Here is a 22,339-nt window from a genome sequence, read left to right on the forward strand (position 1 = left end):
TTACCATTATTATTTTTAGATTTCCGTTGATTACAGAAGGTTCAGATAATAACCAGTTCTTCATTACAGGTATCCTTACAAGCTGCAAATAGTCATTTGCTCACCCTGGCACCACTGTTGCTGAACTTCAGTTGCCTGTGCTATAGAAGTCCATACATCATACAGGAGGTACTTGACAACCCTAATCTAATCAGCTCAGAGACGAATGAGTCTTTCCATGCTTCTAAGGATTTCAATACAGCTTTATATTTTTGGCATACATTTTTATTACAAGTGTCAGGTAATCCTCAGTGTCAGACAGAAGACACCATGAACTTTTATTTTCCTAATTAGAAGACTCCTGAGGACTGTGGAAGAAAACCTGCTACTATAACTTCATCTTCCAGCTAGAAATTAATGAGCAAATGTTCCTTTAATGGGATTGAGAGTTGCTTCTGAGAAGAAAACATCCAGTCTAAATTAATAATTTTTTTTTTGTATCTCACCCAGTGATAAAGAAAGAAATAATCTTCAAAATCTGAAGTTCTTATTTAAAAATTTAATTTGGAAGAGTTGCAGAGATGAAGCTGTAATGGCTGCCTTCACCTTGATCTTCTGATTAAGTCAAAAAGTCTTCTCAGACAACTTTCAGCTATTCTCATGTTCACAATAATCTTTACAATGGAATCTCTTTTGGATTATAGTTAGTCCAAATCAAAAGGTAAAATGCATTGGTACCACCTGTACACTCTGCATATCATCTTGTAATATGGTATTAAGAAACCCTGTAGTTGGAGACCGGCCTTAAACTGTAGGCTTCCATACTTATTTTTAGTTACAGTACTTAAGGAAAAGAGTAACATGCTTCTTAAAAGTTAGTTGTGTTGCTTGAGTACCAAGAGTAGTAATGCACACTTCATTTGCGGTGTATCTGCCGAGGTTGATGTGTAGTGACAAACAATGTCAGCAACAGGAATCTGATTTTTTTCCTAGATCGTGTGGCTTTGTGTAGCATATCAGACTTCCTCTTGTGTATGGAGTTGAGCAAACAGTGTATTTACACTTTGTGCTGTGATTAAACTAGCTGGTTGACACTACTTCTAAAAAAAAAAAAAAAAAAAGCCTTAAGTATTTGAAGTTTCCACAGTCCGCCTCAGTAGGACTTCCTCTTGCTGTGTGCTTTCTGAGTATTGTAGGAGTCTAAGACTGTGGTACCTATTGAGATTGATTTGTTGAGTGAGGCATTTGATATCGAGTATTATGACCACTTTTCCTTGAGTCAAGGGCAGATCATTAGCTGTTTCACTAAAACACTTAAGCAGTCAAATTAAGTGTGCTCTAATTTAGAAACTAATTCATGTGGGCTTGCTGGCGTGATTTTGTTTATTTTTGGTGTAGTGGTCTTGTTTTCAAACATTCCTATAGGTTACTTTGAAAAGTCATTCTCTTGGCAGAAAGAGTGACAAACTGAGTCTGATTTGTGACATCTTAAAACAATAATATTTTGTTTGGCTATTGTTTTTAAAAATGTTATGATCTGCCTGTCTTCTGTTCTGGAGAGATGGATCTAGAGTCTGTCAGAAATTCCTTGTCCAGATATTTCACCTACTTATTCTATTGTGATTTCATTACTCTAAAGAGTGTTAAGAGAAAGCAAACAGGACGGAGAATGATTTTTATCTTTTTTTATTGACTAGTAAATTCTCCTTCTTGAAATGAGGGAGTGATCAGCCATCTGCATTTGTTTATTTTTAATAGCAAGTTACTAAGTCCAAACTATTAAATAAAAAGTTATCATGAATATTTTAGAGCATAGTCAAGACCAGTACTTGTAATGAAACTGTAAATTAAAGTCTTTCTAATGATGAGTGAAAGAATTGTAGAGTCTCAAATACATTTCTGCTTGGTCTCTGCTTTTGTTCAGGAGCTTGTCAGAGAGAGTGAAGGACATAATGCACTGATAGGGATTTCCTAGAGTTTGACTGGCATTTCTTCTACAGCAAGGTTAAGGTTACTTCATTTTTAGGAAAGTAAAAATTACTTTTTACAGTTACAGTTAATTTTCGTATGAGACTGATAGGTGTTGCTGTTTGCCTCCTGTTAGGATCTTTGCTAAGGATCTGGACAGCAATGAGAATGGGGGAGAGAGGAAGTCATTCAGGAATGCCAAGGAGAAAACAGTAGGAACAGGATCTTCTTGTGTCTGCAAAGCATTTATGCCAAAATTTTGTTTAAAATGTGGGGCTACTGAAATCAAACCGACACTTCAAAAAGTTTCTTCTGGTGGCATGTGACAAGGAATCATGTACAGTCTTGGCTTACAGTCTTTGCTTAAAGATATTTGCTTGTCATTATTTTTCTTTTTATTCTCTTACTATCATGGGTTGTCTGAGGAATTTCCTTCCTGAACTCAAAAATTACTGATCACTTAAATGTAACATAGCAGCAGAACTGTCCCATGTACAAGAGTAACAGACAGAGCAGCCTGTATGGAACATCTACTATTGAAACTAGAGTTACTTGAAAAAGTGGATCTCCTGGAGTTGCCAAACCCTTAAAATATTGTGTATTAAACTTTCTAATTCATATAAAGATAGCAACTTCTTTGTGGTTGGCTAAATTCATTTTTATTTAGCTTTTTTTCCATCTTGCAGTTAGGACAGCTGTACTTCCTTGGGAAACAGTGCAAGCATACAGTTGTTTTAAAAACCTCCCATTGGGCCTTAGTACTGAATGTTGTTAATATGTGAACTTAAAAATCCTGTAAAATTCCATCATTTTCTTCACATATGAGATAAACTGTAGTCTACACCTAGACTATTATCTGGAATAAAAATACTGTTCAGGTTATTTTGCTTATGCTTTCAAAGCTGAAAATCTAAGCACACTTCACAAATAGTAGAAGTCCATGAATTAAGTGTCAGGCATGGTAATTTTCTTGACGTGGGTTGGTACCATTGGTCCAAAACTCAGTTTGGCGTTTCATTTTCAGAAATGGGTTCGAGATATGTTTAAATCAGTCTGTAAAAACACTAAGTAGAATTCAGAGTTCCAGCAGACTTCTTCCATGCAGGAACAGAAAAGTCTCAAAAGATTTACAGACTTAAAATAACGGAAATTCTAGATTTCTTCTTTATTTGCTTTCAGTGGTTTTCTGAAAGTTCTAGGTTCTTTTACTTATTCAGACTAACTTAGCCTCTGGGTAACTCCTTTTATACAACCTTCTGTTTTCTTCTGGGGGGGAAAAAAAAGAACCAGCAGAAAGCTTTTCTGCTGAACTTTATCTGGAAATGATTTATGCATTTCCTATTAAAGAAATCTGCAGGGTACATGTAACACCAATGCAGAACAAAAGACTGATGTCACTTTTCAACTTTCTACTTCAGTTGAAGAGATCTGCTGCATTCCATAGTTTCTTTCATCTTTATTGCTAGATCTTGGCACTGTTCTAGTTCTTGGAAAATATCAGAAGCGTCAGAAGATGCTCAGAAACACACTTCCATAAATGACTAAAGATCCTGATTTCCAAATGGAGTGACTGAATTAAGGTGACCTAGGAACCTACCCTACACTCTTTGATCATGCTATAGGATAAAAACAGTAGGTAATATGTTCTGACAGGAATGATGACATGCTTTCTTGAGAGTTCTCCATGCATGCTGCGTAACCCCAAATGAGCTGTGATTCTGCAGGGACTTGTAGACAAATTAATGTATTAATTGTTGAATGACTTGTGGGGTGATTTTTCCAAGTAATGTAGTATAGTATACTCTGTATGATCATTTGTGTTAGTAAGTGCAATTTCTACAAGCCTTTAAAGTAATTTATGGCCTGATGTTACAAGGCATAGTTCTAACAGTGATAGTGGGTAAGTATCAGTTCCAGTATTGTCTTGCTACAGCTACTTGTATATTAGCATAAGCACAGTCTTGTCTTACTTTTAAGTATTTATAACAACCCTCTGAAGAAGTATTTTGAAACTGGTAGTCTCTATAGCACTTAAACTAGGTTTGAAGGATGTAATCTGTTTCTGTACTTAGGGATATTTATTATATAGAAAGAATGTTAGCAGATACAGTAAATCTAACTGCTACTTAGTGACACTTCATTCAAAACATGTTAATCAGGCCTTACAGGATTTTGAAAGAGCTAGTCATTAAGAGGAAGAAAAACTGGAAGTGGTGATGTTTACTTCTAAGGAAACAAATACTTCTTGATGGCTGTAGTGTCAGAAGAGCTGGAAAAATAATTAAAATCTTCATAAAGTTGTCTATTTTTTTTCCTTTTTTACACGTTTTAATGACCTATTAAGATACTGTAACTGAGATAGAGTGTGACTATTTGGTATTTGCTGAATTTCTTTTGCTTGTCACTTGTACTTAGGAGCTTGAGAAAAGCAAGTGTCCATAAATGCTTAGTCAATGATAATATAAAAATGTGTAATGTTTTCATTTAAAATATACAGGCAAATACGATAGAGTCAAATGTATTCTTCCTGTTAGTATCTTTATGCAGTGGGATGGTATGAACTTTTTCTGTATATTTGTATAAATAAGTATTGTTAAAAGTGAGTATACTATAAAGCTGACTGGGGGAGTGGTTGTTTGGCATCTATTTCCACAAATTGCTGTAATATTTTTGAATGTATTTTTTTGCCTTCCTGCATTGAATATGTAACCTGTCTATGAGGTAGCCTGAGTCTCAATTCAGTAATGCATTAATGTGTTTTGATAATAGTGAGAAAAGGCTTTCTGGGAGTTAGGTGTGTGTGTTCTGTAGTTGTGTGTGGTTTCTGTTCCTTTTCTGTTAGTGGTGTTTCGTTAAGAAATACTGTATTCCAAGATGGATTTAAAATGTTAGTTGTGTATAGAAAAAATATGTATTTGTTCTACTTTTTGTATCTTCGTTCCTTCGTCCTCCTACTTGTCAATATACTGCAGATGTGCTAATGGTGCTAAGTCCTGCATTTTCTACATCTGATAGTGCTTTAATATAATTTGAAAAGTTGTCGCATGGCCAATAAGAAATAATTGTGTCTGGAGGGTCAAGTGTGCTGGAGAGTGATGTGTTGCATTCCTGATTCCTTGCTGTAGTAGTCCGAGGATAGAACCTTACTAGAGAAGATCCCATTGTTACATGAAAATCTGTATAGTATCAGCAATTCAAGAATCAGTACCTTATTCTTTCCTTTAGTTGTGGCATGGAGTTCTTTAAACACTGGTTGTTTTTCAGCATTGTTACTCAAGCTTTCAGTGGTCAATGATGCAGTAATGCTAGGTATAGGTATACTTGTAGATACACACATTCGTTTTATTATTGTTAGTCAAATTGCATGCAAACTTGACTTTACTGGTTAGGTTTTCTTTTCTCCACTCTGTCACCAGAAGAAGGCAATGATGCAGTCTTTGACTCGGTCTAAATTTATACCTTTGCTGATATTCTAGGAACATGTTTTCATTCATAGTGTAAACAGATGCTCTTTCCTGACTATCACTTTGCCAAACACCACATCCTGCCTCATTACAAGTCTGCTTATAGTAATCTTACCTCTTGTTACTTTGCTTTCAGACAAACATAACTTCACTAGTTATGTCTAATAATCTGTAGCCATAAAGTATTCCTGAAAAGACTGATAACAAGAAAACAAACACACACAAATCAACTGCCTGGGCAGAGAATAGAATGCTAATTCACTGCAGTCATTAGTTTAGTCTGTTTAGCTCATGTTAATCACAGCTGACTTCTTTTATCGCCATGAAGGAATGGATTGCCTGTGCATTGTGGTTAGTGTGTGGATCACTAGAGAAGGCTGTTTATTGTTCAAGACCTGGGGATGTGTGGGTTTCTGAACACATTAAATATAACTATACCTGGACAGACTTATTTAGTCAAGTCTTCACCTTTCATTGCCTCTTTCTTAGGCTAATAGGGAAGATTTGATTGTGGACCAAAGATACAAATTAATCTGAGTCGTAACTAATAAGTAGATAAGACACTAAACATGCCATTTTTAACCTGAGTGTTAACACTCAGAATATGCAGTGTTCAGAATGGCAGAATATCCAGGCTGTTCAGATTAGATCTTCACTGACTTGGCTTTAGACTTTAAACTGCAGCACCCCAAAATGCTTATTTTCTCTCAGCCTACACATGGCATGTCCTGAGAGAAAGGCAGCAAAGACAGTGTTATTTATTATTTCTGAAGCAGTATAGTTTGCAGAAGTACTAGTGTTTTAATTACACAATTTTGCACTACAATTTAAAGTAAGGCATTTTAAAACAACAATAAAAAGTCATCTGCAGGGAGATTAAGTCTTCAGAGTGGGCCTAGAGTTAGTGTTCAGAAGCAGTAGCAGCTCCAGCAATGCACTGAAATGTGTATTTTCACCTCAGATATATTAATGCAAGGAGGTTACTTGTCTTTGTTTTGGGTTTCTGTGTACTTTGAATTCAAGAGTTCTGGTTTTTTAACCACAAAGTTCTGGTGTTGTGAAAAGCCTGCAAATCTGGATTGTCATAAGGTTGGAAGAACACTTGTGTTCCTTCTCTTAAAGAGTCGTCACAAGTGTAGAGGGGATATACAACATGATGGGAGGGGGATGGTTATGTGAAATCGCTTAAGTAGATTGTTAACCCTACCTTAGGCTTCCAGGTATATGAGGCAGTGTTGGCAGTTGCCTGTAGAATACCACTAGCTTGAGATTTCCATTTTAAGACCTTTGCATGCTTGATAGTTAAAACTGATTGTACTGAAGATTTTTATGGTGTGTCTGATACGTGTTGAACAGGTTTGAAAACTTACAGCTGCATATGGGTTATTCCCATTGTTGTTGGCCGAACTTTGAGCTGTTCTTCCGTTGCAGCACTGCAGAGTAGCCTTTCAGTAGCCTTTCTATATTTAGTTTTGCTAGCTTTTGGCTATTGCTTAACCAAGCAATGAAACTAATGTTTGGAGTCTCATTTGTGACATCAGTGCACTCTGCTTTTGGGGAATGCATACTTAATCAAATGTAGGTTGATGTAAATTTTAACTGTGGGTGTGGTCCTTATCAGGACTAAGGGGAGTAATCTTTAGCATGGGTTTTGGCCTTTTGGAAGGAAAACTGATACTCTGATTGGCAGATTGTGTCCATAACTGACCTCTGCCCTTCTGTGTAGGTTTTTTTTTTTCATCCTAACTTGCAGTCCTGAGATCATTTGAATGTAATGAAAAACTAGATTAGCGGGAAGCTGGGAAATTTCTTCTTATTTGTTTCTGATGCTTCTGTCTTCTCTGCATTTGTTTGATATATTGTTATTGCTTATAACTTCTTGAAAACAGGTCTATTTGAGAAGATTCCCAAAACAGTGCTGTTAGAAATTCTGTCCCTCCTCTTAGGAGGAGGGAAAAAAAAGCTAGCTTTTCATTGCAGAAGCAGTTTGGAAGCCAGTGGGAGGCTTTCTGATCATACACTTTTTTTCTGCCTTTGCAGTGTGAAGTAAAATATAACTACTCAAATTCAAGTTCTGGTGTCCCAAAGCAATGCATTACGTTTTTGGGCAAACTTTGTCTTCTCTACTTCGAAGATGCTGTGAGTAAATGAGGGTATTTAACAGAACAAAGCAGTTACGGTCACTACTCCTTGCTGTTATGTGCTCTCCCAGCATACAACTTGTCAGTTTTTGATGTATGTTTCTTAGCTTAATTGTTGGTAGGTGATATTATGAGATCAAAATAAGATAGCACAGCTTTAAGATACCTGTTAGGTAGAACCTAAAGTAATGCTTAGTAACTATGTGCTATGACTATGTATGATTAAAATGACTACGATTAAAATGTCTATTTATATTCTGGTGTTGTGCAGAATCAAAATGAATCTGGAATATAACTCTGCCTAGATATTTAAAGTTATTGAGAGAATGCTGCATCACGCTCTCTTCCTCAATATTATAACTATGTGACTGATAGGTAACAGTAACGTCTTCAGTGAATAAAGCTTGTTTGGGTCCTTCTTTGTGGGGTGGCTAAATCTGGAATAACATTGTGCTTTTGAGTGCTCTCAATTTAGGAGAGTTCATTTTATAACTTAATTAAGAACTAAAGGTCCAGTGCATATTTTTAGTGTTGCTTCTCCTTATAGTTCTTCTTGTGCAATACTTCCAGGTCTTATCATTTTGAAAAGTAAATAGAGTTGTATGTGTATGAGGCTTTTTATATCTAGATTTTTCATGTAAGAGAGAGTTCCCAAAACAATGGGAAGGTATCAGTACTGCCTTGCTTTCAGGAAGAGATGGGAGAAGAGTGAAATTATGTAGCTGTAATGTATAAAATACTATGACAACATAAAAATTCTCACTTCTATGACACATTGCCACCTTCATTTAGTTATTGCATAAGACCTATGCATGTTTTAATAAGAAAAATCACTTGTTTATCTTGAAGATCACAGCGTAATTAAAAGATCCAAAGCCTGTAAAGGTGTATGTTTCTAATTTAAGCTCCGAAGTGTTTTTTTTTTTTTTTCATTAGTGAAATCATGGCCACAGGTAACTTGATGAGAGTTTGTTACATTTACTTGAGACACAGGTTTTTGTTTATCTGAAGTGGATGGGTTGTCTCTTAAATAACTTTGACACAGAGTTATGGTCTGTGTGGATACTGCCTTTAAAAGGAAGATTTGGAAACTTCTTAATTTAAGATATTTAAGATAGAATTTTACAACTATACTTTTTTTTTTTGGACAGCTAGAAGATGGACACACTTTATTTGACTACAATGTTGGACTCAATGACATAGTTCAGCTTTTGATACGTTCTGAATCTGAAGCTCCTACAACGGTTTCTATGACAGATGAGGATGGAGAAGTCAATCCCTGTGCTGTTTCCAACTGCAAGAACAAAGTCAAAAAAACAAGTAGTGGGTCTCCCAGTCAGCCATCTACATCATCTCGCTCATTTCTCATTGATCCTGGCATTGGATTGTACAAGGTATGTACAAGCTTTGAAAGCTGGAAGCTTGCCTTACACTTGCAGGTTCAGTTTTACTCTTAAAAGGTTTTTTGCTTTTTGCTGTAAATGTCTGTGTACTAACTGTTTTTTTTCATCATTAAACCTAATTTCCCAGTGAGGGAAACTATAAACTGCATTTAAGTAGATATCTCTGCAAGTTGTTGAAGCTTCACTGACAGTTGCATTCTTTTTATTAGAGATAAGATGTTAAATTGAGTTAAAGAAATTACTTAAAAATTACGGATATTTTAGGTGTGTTCAAACTTCAGTCATCTGGATTGAATCTGAGTTTTGATGGAGCTGTTTGGGGAAGAGTATTATATTAAAGATTTTAGTGTGGTTTAGTTTAAAGTAACTTAGTGTGTGTTGCTGTACCAGGTTCATTAGTGTTACAGGTTTCAGGAGTATTCATAAACTTTGACACATTGTGTTCTCCAAAAGTTTTTTTTAGTAAGTGGATTGTGGCCTCCCATAAGTTAAGAGTGCTTGTGAAATAGCAGTACTTTCTGTAAAAAGAGAAAAAAATCCACAGAAAAGATAGGTGGAAAAGTGTGGCCTTTTCCCCTATTTTTTTCTAGCTTGCCAAATATGAGTTTTAATACTAATGCTTATCTTGTTCTGATAGAGGACTGATAAACTTAATATAATACACTGTGATTTTATTATAGTTTGTTTAGGAATCACATGTATCACTTCCCTTGTTAGTTTTTAGTAACCTTCTGAATTTTTCCATGTTGTCATCTAGGATTGTACCAGTGTACTAGAATTTAAGTTAAAATAGAAAACAAGCAATCTGCAGATTGCTAGGTAGCTGGATATTTAGCAAGATGTGTATATGAGGGTATGGTAACATTTTTCCTCCTGGTCTGGAGGTGCTTTTTGATGAATAGTATCAATAGCAGTAATTCCTTTGAAAAAGTCCAAGATTACACAGAGAAAAAAAGATTGCACTGCCATACCTCTACAACTTTCAGGTAGAGGAATGGTCTTATTTAGAACCTTCACCCAGATGAAAAGCTATATCTTGGTTTCACTTAAAACCTGAAACATCATGTAACAATTTTTATTTTTTTCAAGCCAGCTTTATATTTTTAATACGTGGAGAGAGAAAAAGTAGTTTGTGTATGGCTACAGTCATCGTTCTTAGCTGTTTTGCAGACGACAGAAGGAACACTTAGTGGTTTTCTGCTTACAGAATCAGGGAACTTAAACAAATTCTAGCCAGTAATGTAATTCAAATGTGAAAAACTTTTAATAAATAAGTTAATGAAAAAGACCATAAACTAAGGCATGTTAGATGGCTAAACACTTGGATGTGTTTAATTATTGTTTACCAAACAATAAGGAATTGTCTAGTTACAGGAAGGAATAATCTTTAATCATTTTCTTAATTTTTTTTTAATAGCTGAGCAAAGTCCTGTGCTTCACTGGATCTGGTTACAGAGCTAGACTCAAGAGACCTGTTAACTCCATGTTCTGAATAGTCTTTGCGCACTTCTTTCTGGTTTCAGCTACCAAAAGGAAAGGTGTAGCCAGTATGGAACATCTCATAAAAAGAGAAAACAAAAGGTAGAGGTGAAGATGAAAAAAAAAAAAAGGTGATGGTTATAATAGTGACTTATGGTGACTATACAGAGGAATTCTGTTGATCATGTAAATCAGAATTTAGAAAGATTAGTAGTGGGTGTAACAATATTCAACTCCTGTTCATTATCGTTAAGACTGAAAATAGTTAATGCATCTGGTTTAAAAAATGGATTATTATTAGTAGTTTCTTACTCAGTCTGGTGACTATCCTTGGACCTGTCCTGCTCAGTGTTTTCACCAATGGCCTGGAGAGAAGGAGGAAATGCATGTTCTCCAAGTCTTTGAACACCAGCATAGCACTGGGTAGTGTAGCTGGTGTGAAGGCAAGTCTGCCATTCAGAAGGATGTAGGTGGACTTGAAATAACGGACTGCCATGAACCTCAAGAAAATCAAATCCTGCACTTCAGATGAATAATGTTCTCTCATGGTGCAGACTGGGAGCGTGGCAGCCCCACTGGGGATTTGCTCTGCTGTAATGGCATCTGGAGCTTGTTTAAGATTGTCTGAAAGTCATCACTGCAGTGTAGCAGTACCGCATGCTAAGAATGCATCAACAGGAGCTGGGCTGAATTAGCAAGAACACAGCCAGTTGATGAGCTGATTATTCAACTTCATTATCAATTATGAGTGATTATTCAACTTCACTTGTAATTTGATATTCCACCTTCTGCATCCATGTTCAGGTGTGTTAGCACAAGGAAAGCGGTGATAAATTTAGCAAGTGCAGTGGGTCAAGTTCACACCAAGAAGTCTGGTTTGGCTATCTTGGAGAGACCTTAGGACACTGGTCTTATTTAACCTAGAAAAGAGAAGGCTCTGTGGAAGACAGGACCTTCCAATGTTCTTCAAAGACAAAGCTTTCTACTGAGGTACAGAACAGGAGAATGAAAGACAGTATTTGGGAATTAGAAAGGGGTAGTAAGGAAATAAACTATGATGATAAGGGTTGAAACAGGTTGAATTAGAGAGGGTGAGAAACTTCCATGCTTGGAACTTTTCACGACATAACAACCTGATAAAATTCTGAACAAATTGACATGAACTCAGTTCAGTTCGTATCTTGCTTTAAGCAGAAGGTTGGGCTGGAGATCTCCAGAAGTACCTTTTAACTTCAGTGATTTTATGTTCATTGGAAATCATGCTACTTTTCTTCCCCCCTGACTTATACCATATACCACTTTTCATCACTGGGCCTTCCACAGATTGGATGGCATTTCCTTATATCTACTTTAGAACGATGACTTCATCTGGTGCTTCTGCCTGGTTTAGTCTCCAATGTTCTCTTATCTTTTAAAGATGGTTGGTATTTCTTTAATTGCTCTGTTGCAGAGCTCCTCTCATCTTAGCTGTGAGAGCAAAACCTATTTGCAGCCTTTTCTTTGGCCCTTCAGAGCATTTTAATTTGCAGATTTCTTTTTGCAGAAAAATAGAATAGTCTGTGGTTTTGCTTCGGAATATGTACAGTCCCTACTTGCATGCAGTATTTTTCTTTAGTAATTAAAGGTGTGCTTGTTCATAGAATGTTGTCATTATATTCCTGTGAATCAGTTCGCAGTATTGTTTTGACTGGACTTAAAACACCGCATAAAACATCCCATTGAACAGGTACTAGGAAAATTTGCTCTTACTGAATTGCATGCTGCTGCAGTTTAAGTGTAGACAGTTAATTATTTCATTATCAATCTTTGTATTATGGTGATAATTGTGAAGTGGTTATTTTCTCTCAGAGAAAAGGAGAAGTAATACAACAGTAAACAAGGTTATGATATTTCAAATCAGGAAGAAGGGCAAAGATGAGATCTGTTCATATTCCTACTGTTGTAATTCTTACGGAAAAAAAAGGATCTGGCTTGATCTGTCCTATTTAACTTTTTCTGGTGATTTTTTTTAAGAGATAGTTAATAGATAGATAATTAGTATTATCCCCATTATTCTCATTTTAGTGATCATAAGTCATAACTGTTCTGTTTATGACTGTTTGTTAATTTTGCAATTCTAAATAAGAAACAGTTGCTGTTTTGTTGGTATTAACATTTGTAGTTATATCACTGGATGATGTTCTACAAACTAAAATGAAAGATGAATTAAATTGATGGTTGTCTTTAGTTGGTAAATCAGTCTAGGTAATTGCATTTAAACACATTTGTCAGAACGCTAAAAGGCTTTTAGGTTGTTACACCAATGTTAGACTTCTTCCTTACCATAGAGCTCTGATTTTGTTTGCATCTTTACTTACCTTCTCCATGTACCTTTTGTTTTTCATGGGAAATACTCTTTTATACAACTTGGTTTCAATCTTCTACTCCTCAAGAACTGCTCCAAGTAGTCATATTCCAACTTAAAATCAACAGAAAATAAATCTATCAAAACAATTTTGCATAAAAGCAGACTTGACTGCATTTTTCTTTGAATTCTCTGCCGCAGACTGGATCTTTTTGCAGAAACAGAACTGTGTAAAATAGTTGTCTGATGTTCCTCAGTAGTCTTTGATGGTAATTTATTGCCTTTGTACTTTGCAAGGGTGGAAAGTCTGTTTTGTGAATGTGCATATCAAATTATGGAAGGATGCTTTTGCAAGGTATTACGGGAGACTGCACTGAATTTTATTTTTGTAATCTAATGATGACGGCTTGGCTAACACGGCTTCTCAGGCACTTTCTGAACTTCTTTCAAGTAGTAGCAGCAGATGAAGGACTCTTTTCCCAAGTTTCTCAAGTCTGCTCTTCAGACCAAAAAAAAAAAAGAGAACCTTGTGCTACAGCTAATTCAAACTCTTAAGGTTGTGTAGGGACACTTCTGGGTTTCTTACAAGTGTTGGAATCCACTGCTTATATTTAAAACAGATTTAAAATGAGGCTGTTCTTTGATTTATTAGGCGACTGAAGTGTTCCTCCTGGTAAAAATCTGTATTTCAGATACTGTAGTTTTTAAGAATAAAAAACAAAGCTTTGGAATTTTGTGGGAGAAAAAAGAGAGGATTGAATTTTGGAGACTGTTTTAAGAAAGTGAATGAAAGGAGGAGATTAACATTTGAAGCATTATTTATACATTGCTTTCTTGGGTTAAATTTGTTAGCTTAAACTGCTGTGAATTGCATGTTCAGATACTTAGAGAATGCTTAACTCTAAATAGTGGATGTTACTGAGTGTGGTGGTTTTTCCTTTTTTTTTTTGATCTTGTCCCTGCCAAGATGTATTATGGTTGCTTGGTTAATAGAAGCTAGCCTTTGGAGTTGCTAAGTATGTCCCTGCTACTAATACTTGACAAAGGCTGCAGTTTAAGCCACATCTATATCGTAATCGTTTATTGCAGATGTTTTCTATGGCATGGCTGTGCAGAACTTATGTTGTCATGATTTTTTTTATAGTTGTTATACTGTGGATGAAACGTTCTTTAAATAACCTTTTTCCTGGTGTTCTCAGAATTATTAAAGAAACATCCGATTAATTAGCTGATGACTTGTGAAAATAAAACATGCTCTAGAATAATAAAGTATTTTGGTTGCTTAATGCCACTATTATTCTGAGATATGTTTGGAGATAGTTCTGTTGCTTGCAGCTATAGGATTTTGGTTGACTGTGGTTGCATCCTTGTTAGACTTGTTTCCTCCCTCTTTCCTCTCAAGTCCTGAGGGGTAAAAAATGCTGTATGGCAGAATTACAAAAGGTTAATTAATAATTCCAGCTTGGAGGCAGAGGAAAGTTTTAAAATCCCATGGCTGTAAGCTAGTATTTTAATGGTGTAGTACTGCGTATAAGTGTATACTTCTTTTAGTCAAAAAAAAACCAACTTGTGAAGCAAGAGCAAATGACAACAAAAAAGAGAAAGCTAACTTTCAGGCTTAAAAAATCACTTGGTCTCTTTTTCTAAAATCACGTATAGGTTTATTTCATATAGCTAGTAAACATGGTGTTCATTTTTGAAAGCTAAGTATTTTTTTTACTAGCTATCTGACACATTTTGTGTGTAATTAAAAAGCCGTTCTGATATAACAGAAAATTAATGTGTTGCTTGCTGGCCTGATGTTGAAGATTCTGTCTGGTCTTGGATGGAAGTTGCAGTGTCTCTCCTTTGAGATTTTCAAAACCCACCTGCACATGGACCTGTGCAACCTGCGATAGCTGACTGCCTTGAGCAGAGGGCTGGAACAGGTCATTGCTGGAGGTCCCTTCCATCCTGAACAGTTCTGTGATTCTTCCTAATACTAAACTTTAGTGAGACAAGAATAAAATACTGAACATGCAGAGTGTTAATGATGACTGTATGTTACTTGAACTTGCTCAATGTCAATGAGTTACTGGTGTTAAATTTTTACTGTTAACAGATTTAAGCAGTTGTATAGTAACTGTCTTATTTATTCTTAATTAAGATTATAGAAAACATGCATAAACTCATTATTGAATTTTTCTTCTAGATAAATGAATTGGTGGATGCCCGTGATGTCAGCATTGGAGCTTGGTTTGAAGCTCACATAGAAAATGTTACCCGAGCAACAAAGGGACATAAGAATGGTAAAGCTCAAGGAAAGAGTGGTAATACTCACAAAAGGACTAATGGAAGCTTAAGTCAAGATCATTCTAGAGAGAATGCAAATAATTTGGACAGTACCCCATCCACATCTTATTCAGACTGTATGGACACTGATGAAGAAGCTATTTATCATATCAAGTACGATGAGTAAGTGCTCCTGATACTATTTTGAGGACATCACATATTGTTATTTGGTTTGTATAAACCAAGAATTTCTTGAAGAAGCTTGGAATCAAAGAAAGCAAGTTCAATATTGCAACCAAGAAAAAAATTATTAAAATGTTTAAACACTTTTCAGTGGCTATAGTGAATACATGGGAGTAATGGTATTTTTTTCCATGCATAAGTACTTGTCAAGTATTAGTTAATTTGTCTTTAAAATTTTAAATCCATCCTTAATTATATGAGAAGAAGAAACTATATATATATATAAATGAATTTTCACTCCGGGTTTTTCCAAGTAAAGTACTGTTTTATTTATCTATTCCCTGTGTATATTCAGCTCCTCTCATTGGAACTGGAGAAGGCTCATGAGAGCAAATTTTGGTACACAATTTGGATTAATTTTGTTCTAACTGGAACAGTTATGCACAAAATTGCAGGTCTGCATTGCTGACAAAGGTTTGTTTTAGAAAACTTGTGACTCAAGGCATGAAATTGGTTCTGAATTGGAATGAGGGCACTAAGGGAGGGTTGTGGGTTTTTTGTTTTTTCATAAAAACAAGTGTTGGAGCCATCAGTGTGTGGGCAGGAATTGCCCCTCATACTGCACACTAAATAGAAAATAATTTCTTTTGAAGAAGTTTTGCACAATTTCATTCACTTGGGAGTTTTTTTAAAATTGTTTTAATCAGCATTTGCTGAAGCATTGAGCTAAGCACCTAAATAGATTCTAGGGAGTTTCTTAATTTTTGCTACTGAGAGTAGTAGAGCTACTGAGAATAGTAGAAATACTGTAGTTTGTGCAATCCAAGCTTAAGGAAATGGAGGGCAAGGTGTATTCAGTATTAAATAAAGATTTCCACAATACACTTTCAGAGCAGCAGTTTCAAGTTCAGTTAAAGTGTAACTAAATGTAGTTTTGCTAGAAAAATAAAAATACAGACTTGAATAGAGAACATTTTGCTGCTGCTGTTACAACTCAGTGTGCTTTTTCCGACTTGATTTCAGATACAAAATTGCATCTGCAACTGTGTAAGTTAAAATGTTAAATAATCACAAAGATGAAAGCCTTAAAAATTGAATTTTTCTTTAAGATTTTCAATCTTTTAAAAATTTAAATACTTTATTAGGTATCAAATATTACAAGACGTACATGGAAATAACATGCTCAACTGATACAATCAAAATCAGAACACTTTCTAGGGTAATTATGTGTGCATTGTGGTTAAAGATTGGCTTCAAGATTACCTAATTTCCAGCACTGCGGATGTATGTAAGTGAGCCATGAGCAAAAATTTCTTTAGAAACTTTTGTAACTGCTGCAGTGAAATTCTGCTCCTCTTTTGTATATGGCCTATTTTTTCTCCCAATTGCTAAAATAGAAAATGTTGCACAACACACCAGATTTTATCTGTACTAAAATCTGGTATACTAAAGAAAAAGAAAATTTACCTTCATTTGTGTGTGCTTCAGGATCTAGTTGCTCACTTTGAGCAGGTGGAGACAGTAATCTTCTTGGTCTTACTGTAAGATTATGCATAGCAGTTTGATGTTCATTGCCAACAAAATTAGATAAGGTATAGGAACATAATGTTGCAAGATAGTGATTAAAGGCACAGGTATGTACTTGTTCAGTCTAAGATACTGAATGTTTCAGTTGAAGATGCTGGCTGTTGGAATGTGCAGAAAAAGTAACTATTGGAAGACTTTCTGGAAAGCAGAACTTGAGCTTTTATGGGTTATTTGGTTTAACATGAACGTTACTGACATTTGGTTAAAAATATTAAAAGGTCTCGCTTCTTTTAGTGGTAATTAACATGAATATTCAAATGGCAGATATTAGGGCAATCACAGCACTTTATTTGCATCCATTAGTGTTTACCTCTGTCTGTACGCAACTATTCTGCTGCCAGTATGTTCCTTATGGATAAAAAGGGGGAGCATAATGTGCTTTACCACACAGTTCCTCTGTGCTTCAGAGCTTGTCTCATATAATTTAACTTCTTGTATTCTTTGAGGCTCATACTTTATTACTCATTTATTCTTCTGCACAGCTACCTGTTTCTGGATGTTTTGTTTTTTAGGTTCAGGCTGTGCATTTTGCTGCTTAACTTGGCATTTTCTGAGCTTCTTCAAAATACACCACTGCAAATAAAGACATCTTCCCTTTTATCTCCTGAAGAAAATGATTCTCTTAGGTGGGGTAATTTCAACTATGCCTTGCCCACAATATTTATACTCCTGCAAGAGGTGAAAGCACTTGCATTCATCTGAAACAGAATAAAAATGCCTGGGAAGGGGAAAGCATAAGCCTTGGGTCTGTAAAGTCATAAAAATTACTTGAATACATTGGAGGACTATATGTCACAGGTGGAGATGTGTTGTCAGTTTCTTAACGTTTCTCTGCTGATGTTTGAGTCTTGTTCTATGCTCGTTTTATCCTTCCAATTTGGAAGACAATCTCACCAAAAAGGAGGCTGCAGCTGTGGGACAGGTCAGCTGTAGAGCATTAAATTGGTCTACTGCAGTTCCTTGACTCTGAAGTGAGACCTTATGGTGATAAACAGCAAATACACTTTACTATGCCATGTGTTGTGGCAGATTTAATCTGAAAAGAAAAAAACCCAAACACCTCAAACATTATCCTTTGGTGCTTTTTCTTTTTTTTTTTTTTTTGAACCTGTAATGCTTATAGCAATGCTTGTGTAAGAAAGATGCTGGAAGTGTGTGCAACCCCATCAGGACAAGGCTTTCTGTTACTATGTGCACAGCTCTTGTAGCAAAGTCCTCTTGTGCAGACCAGGCTCACCTTGCTCTCTCTGAAACACACAGATCCCACATGTTTTAACATGGATGGAGGCCTGCAACTGTTTTTTCCTTTCTTCCCTTGGCTGTGTCATTAGTATTCACACTATTCAGAGGGTTAGGACTGACTTAATGCATTGTTTGACATATCTGTCGAAGAACTCTGTAGCTGAGAACTTTATTCAAAAGTGAAGCTTCACCTCAATCATTTGCTCTTGAACTGTGCCTGTCAGGAAAGTTCATGCTTAATATAATTTACTACAGTGATTTAGACTGAAGCACACTTTTGAGTTCTTGAGAGCAGTGAGAAAAATGTGAAAGAACAAAAATAAGATTTTTTTTTTACAATAAACACCTAAATATGCCAGGAAATTGTGATGTGTTTACTCTTTCTACCCCTTTCAGTAAGGGTTAATGCTGCCTTAGCCATTAATTCTACGTAGTCCTGTGCATCAGGAAGTCTGCATCTGTATTGGCTGCCAGTATATTCCACGCTTGATCCTTGAAGAAGTTAAATCTCTTAACAGATTTGAGGTTACTTCTGGCTTTGATCTTCTAGCCAGAGGTACTTGGCAGTCCTATCAAGTGAAGAATCCAACCAGTCGTTAATTCTTTTTCAACAAGGTAACTTTTAGGTCACTCCTGAGAACAGCTTTTCTTAAAGGCTGAAGCAGGACTTGTGCCTTCCTTAAGTGAGAAAGCTGATCTTAGCTGGTACTGCTAGATTTATGTATCATGAGTCCTGTGTAGGACTTCTCAGTTCCAGGTTTGCTAAAACCTATTTCTTTTAATCTTCTGGCTTAAACAATTTCACAAGAATATACCTCCTCTTGAGGGAAAGGTTTTCATTTGTTCCTTTCTTCATTCCATTTCCTTCTTAATAAGAGTGAATGTGAGGGGGAAAACAGTAGAAAACTTTTATAGGAAAATAGACTGCAATGAAGAGAAAATACCTGTTCTGGATAAGGGCTTGGGGTAACTTTCAAAAGGACAACTGTCTTATGGCGAAACAGGTTTCCCAGCTGTGAGTGCTACTGATGTGTTACGTATTCTTATTTATTGTGAGAGATTTAAAAGGTACGCCATGCTTTAAGAGCACTGTTTTCACCAGTGAGGTAAAGAGCATTCATCAACACTGAACTTGAGTCTGCCTTCCTTTGTTACCAACTTTCTTGGCATGCAGCTGTGGCAATAGTGCTGTTAACTGATGGTCCATCTTCTGCAGTCAGTTTCTGAATGCAACATTTTACCGGGATGTAGTGTTGCTTACAGGTGTTCCTATTTCTACCAAAGTTCTCTTTTTCCCCTCCTGCCTTTTTATTCATTGTTATTTCTGTTTTACTTTTGTGTCACTATCACAAACAGCCATTAAAGACTTCTAAGGTCAAGGTGTGCTATCAGTTTTCATACACTATCCTCCATTTCATTCTTCTGCCCCAAGCAACTGTCTTCAAGTACAGATGAAGATGGGAACCTGTTCTGAACAGAAGAAATCTGAATCCTTATTTGAAAGGACTCATGAGGAATCCAGCATAAGGTTGGATCCTGAAGATAACTGAGAACTGTAGTCTCCACCTAGTCTCCACCATAGTTTCTTTGCCTGCTTAAGAAACCCTGTATAAAGAACAGGACACTCAGTTGCTTAGTGTGGCACAATAAAGACATCTTACATTGCTGTCGTATGAAAACTTTCCTCATAAACTTGCTCCACTTCATATTTATTGCTTGTGCAGCACTGGTTGGTCTACTTACTGTCAGGGAGATGGTTCTCACATGTTTGGATGATAACTTTCTCAGGTTTTACATCAGTCAGAGGTTTAAGTTATAACTTGCACTAATATCTGCATTATGGATCATTAAGTGTGCTGTTTGTGATTAGTTATTTTAGGGCACTAGGTAGTTTAGCAAACGGGATGAATTGTTAGCATGTTCAATACTGTGGAATGATGTCCTCAAAGAACTCAGAGGAGTTCTCAAAGGACTCTCCTCTGAGTTACTTAAGAACTGGAGGTAGTCTGAAGCTTCTTTGCTTCTCAGCCCAAGAAACTGCAGTATAGTCTGCATCTGATCTGTCTGGCATGTGTGTTGGATACTTTTATGATCCAGTAGAATTTCCATGGACGTCTTGTCTCATGTGCTGTAAAGAGCCTGTCTGAAAAGCATTGTGAAGCAGAATGCTCTAGCAGTGAGTTGCGTGCCCAGTCTGGTTAAGGCAACTTAGGTAGCCAGATGGCAGTTACTGTTTCTGAGGATTCCTAAAGCTTTTATCAAATTCCTGGATCAGCGTACACAGAATTTATAGTACTTCCAGCTGTAGATTCATAAAAAGTAGATTTTATTTTTCCAGTTCTTAAAGGTTTTGTTTTGTGAAAATAGACTTTAGTGCGCAATTTTTTTGTTGGTAACAGGAAGATTTTAACACGAACTGAAGTGGGTAAGTATATCAGGGTTATTCTTATCCAACAGTGTTCCTCTCCAAAGAGAAGTTCTTTTGTTCATAGCTTTGTTTGTATGATGGATTTTTGAGGGTAAACTTATTCATGTTAGCCAGTCCTTGCTGTCACTTTAGTACACTGTCTTTCCACAGTTTTCTCAGACTCTTCTCACTGCACTTTACTACACTAAATGTTTCTTTAGGGTCTAGAGAGAATGCTGCAATCTCTGAGGGATCCTTATCATTAATGGAGTAGAAAGATGATAGCTGGTGTTAACCTTCAGAGCCTCTCTACAGCAAGAATGACAGCTTGCATTTGGGTTTCCACTTTTTTTTTTAAATCAGGTTTCTTCTAGGACCTGTAGCTATTTGTATCATTAGCTAAAAGATAAAAGGTTACAGCAACCCCAGGAATAGTCGCAATGGATGCTGGCAGTTTGAAAATCTGCCGCAAGACTAATAAGGCAGAGTTAAAGTTGCAATATACTTTGAATTTTGGCATCATTTAAAGAATGCCTCCATTCTTGACATCTGTGCAACTTGATGTTGTGAGTAGTGGCTATTATGTCTGTGTACGAACTAGGCTGTCTTTGATCCTACATTAACAAAACTCAGAAATCCACTCTGTGTAAACTGAATATGGAGATTTGCTGGCTGTGCATGTAGACAGAGGTGCAGGTAGTTAGCGTTAATGAAGAGCAGCTGGCTTCTCTGAGGTAAGTTTTCCAAGTGCAGGTCCATTATTCATCTATTCTGGAGCCTGTATGCTGTTGGGGGTTTTGAAGCTGAGTAGAATGAACAGCAGTTTTTAGCAGCCAAAACAATGAACTGTAGTGAATTTTATTGCAGGTAGACTGACAAAGTAGCCATCATCATGAATGCAGCTCTGCTAGGGTGACACCCTTGGTTGCGCTCTGGGTATGCTGACACCTGCAGTTTCCTGTAGTGAGCTCTGCTATGTAGCTTGCACTAGTGGTGTGTTCACACATGCTCCTGGAACCATAAAGGCAAAAGACTGGGAAGAGGAAAATATATGCAAATCTGTGCCTATTATAGACATGCTTGGTAGCTATTTTGTTTACAGAGTGAGAAATATATTTCTAAGAAACAAAGCTACTGGGCAATACCCTCATTTTATTCTTCCGCATGAAGAATTAGTAACAGCATATTCCTCAGTTTCTAGGAAGACCTCTGTTCTTATGGGTTCTGTCCTTAAGTTGTTGATATTTTTGTATCTAAACAAACAGTTTGTGTTAACATGCTATCTACTTTTATTAAATAGTATTACTAATTAGGTCCCGTAGTTCTGAAAAATGAATTCAATAGCTTTGTAGAACTACTTAAAAAAATATTCATTACACCCTAAGGAGATTATAGCCTGCTTTGAAGGTAAAGGCATATATGGCACACAGGAATGTGTTACTACATATTTATAAATAAGCTTTAGTCAGTACTTGTCCCTTACGAGGCTGTTCGTCTTCCATAAACTGTGTAAAATGTCATAAAAATGAACTGTGGAAAATACCAGTAATTTTAGACACTCAGATCATAAATGGAGTCCAGGGAAAGGTTAGTATATGGGGTAGCATGTAATAAAAAGGGACTGATCTCAGTGATCTGGGACACCTGTTGGACTCTGGTGCTGCTAAATGTAAATTGAACTTTTACAGTTGTATCAGTCTGTCAGTAGTAGCTTCCATTTTGAGGTGGAAGGCTTGTAGTTAAGTACAACTAAAATGCCTTGACCTGCCAAGTCAATACTAAGATGTTTTAACTCTTGTTTCTGCTAAGATTCTCTTAACAATTATAAGCTTATGTATGAAGTGTTTGAGTCATGTTACGAGCATAGGTAT

The 22,339-nt window shown here is 36.3% G+C and overlaps 1 protein-coding gene across 5 annotated transcripts in view; it reads left to right on the forward strand.

The window, feature by feature from the left end:
- Positions 1-22,339, forward strand: part of UHRF2 (ubiquitin like with PHD and ring finger domains 2) — an 85,413-nt gene that overhangs the window by 6,306 nt on the left and 56,768 nt on the right. For 4 of the 5 annotated variants that reach the window (XM_038169768.2, XM_038169765.2, XM_038169766.2 and 1 more), the window contains exons 2-3: positions 8,704-8,946; positions 14,970-15,232. In XM_038169768.2, the coding sequence (XP_038025696.1) occupies positions 8,704-8,946; positions 14,970-15,232 (506 nt within the window). Of the gene's footprint in view, positions 1-69; positions 169-8,703; positions 8,947-14,969; positions 15,233-22,339 lie in introns of all 5 variants that reach the window. The other variant, XM_072031626.1, reaches the window with a different exon arrangement.

The sequence above is a fragment of the Anas platyrhynchos genome, chromosome Z (assembly GCF_047663525.1).
Source record: "Anas platyrhynchos isolate ZD024472 breed Pekin duck chromosome Z, IASCAAS_PekinDuck_T2T, whole genome shotgun sequence".
NCBI classification, from domain to species: domain Eukaryota; kingdom Metazoa; phylum Chordata; class Aves; order Anseriformes; family Anatidae; genus Anas; species Anas platyrhynchos.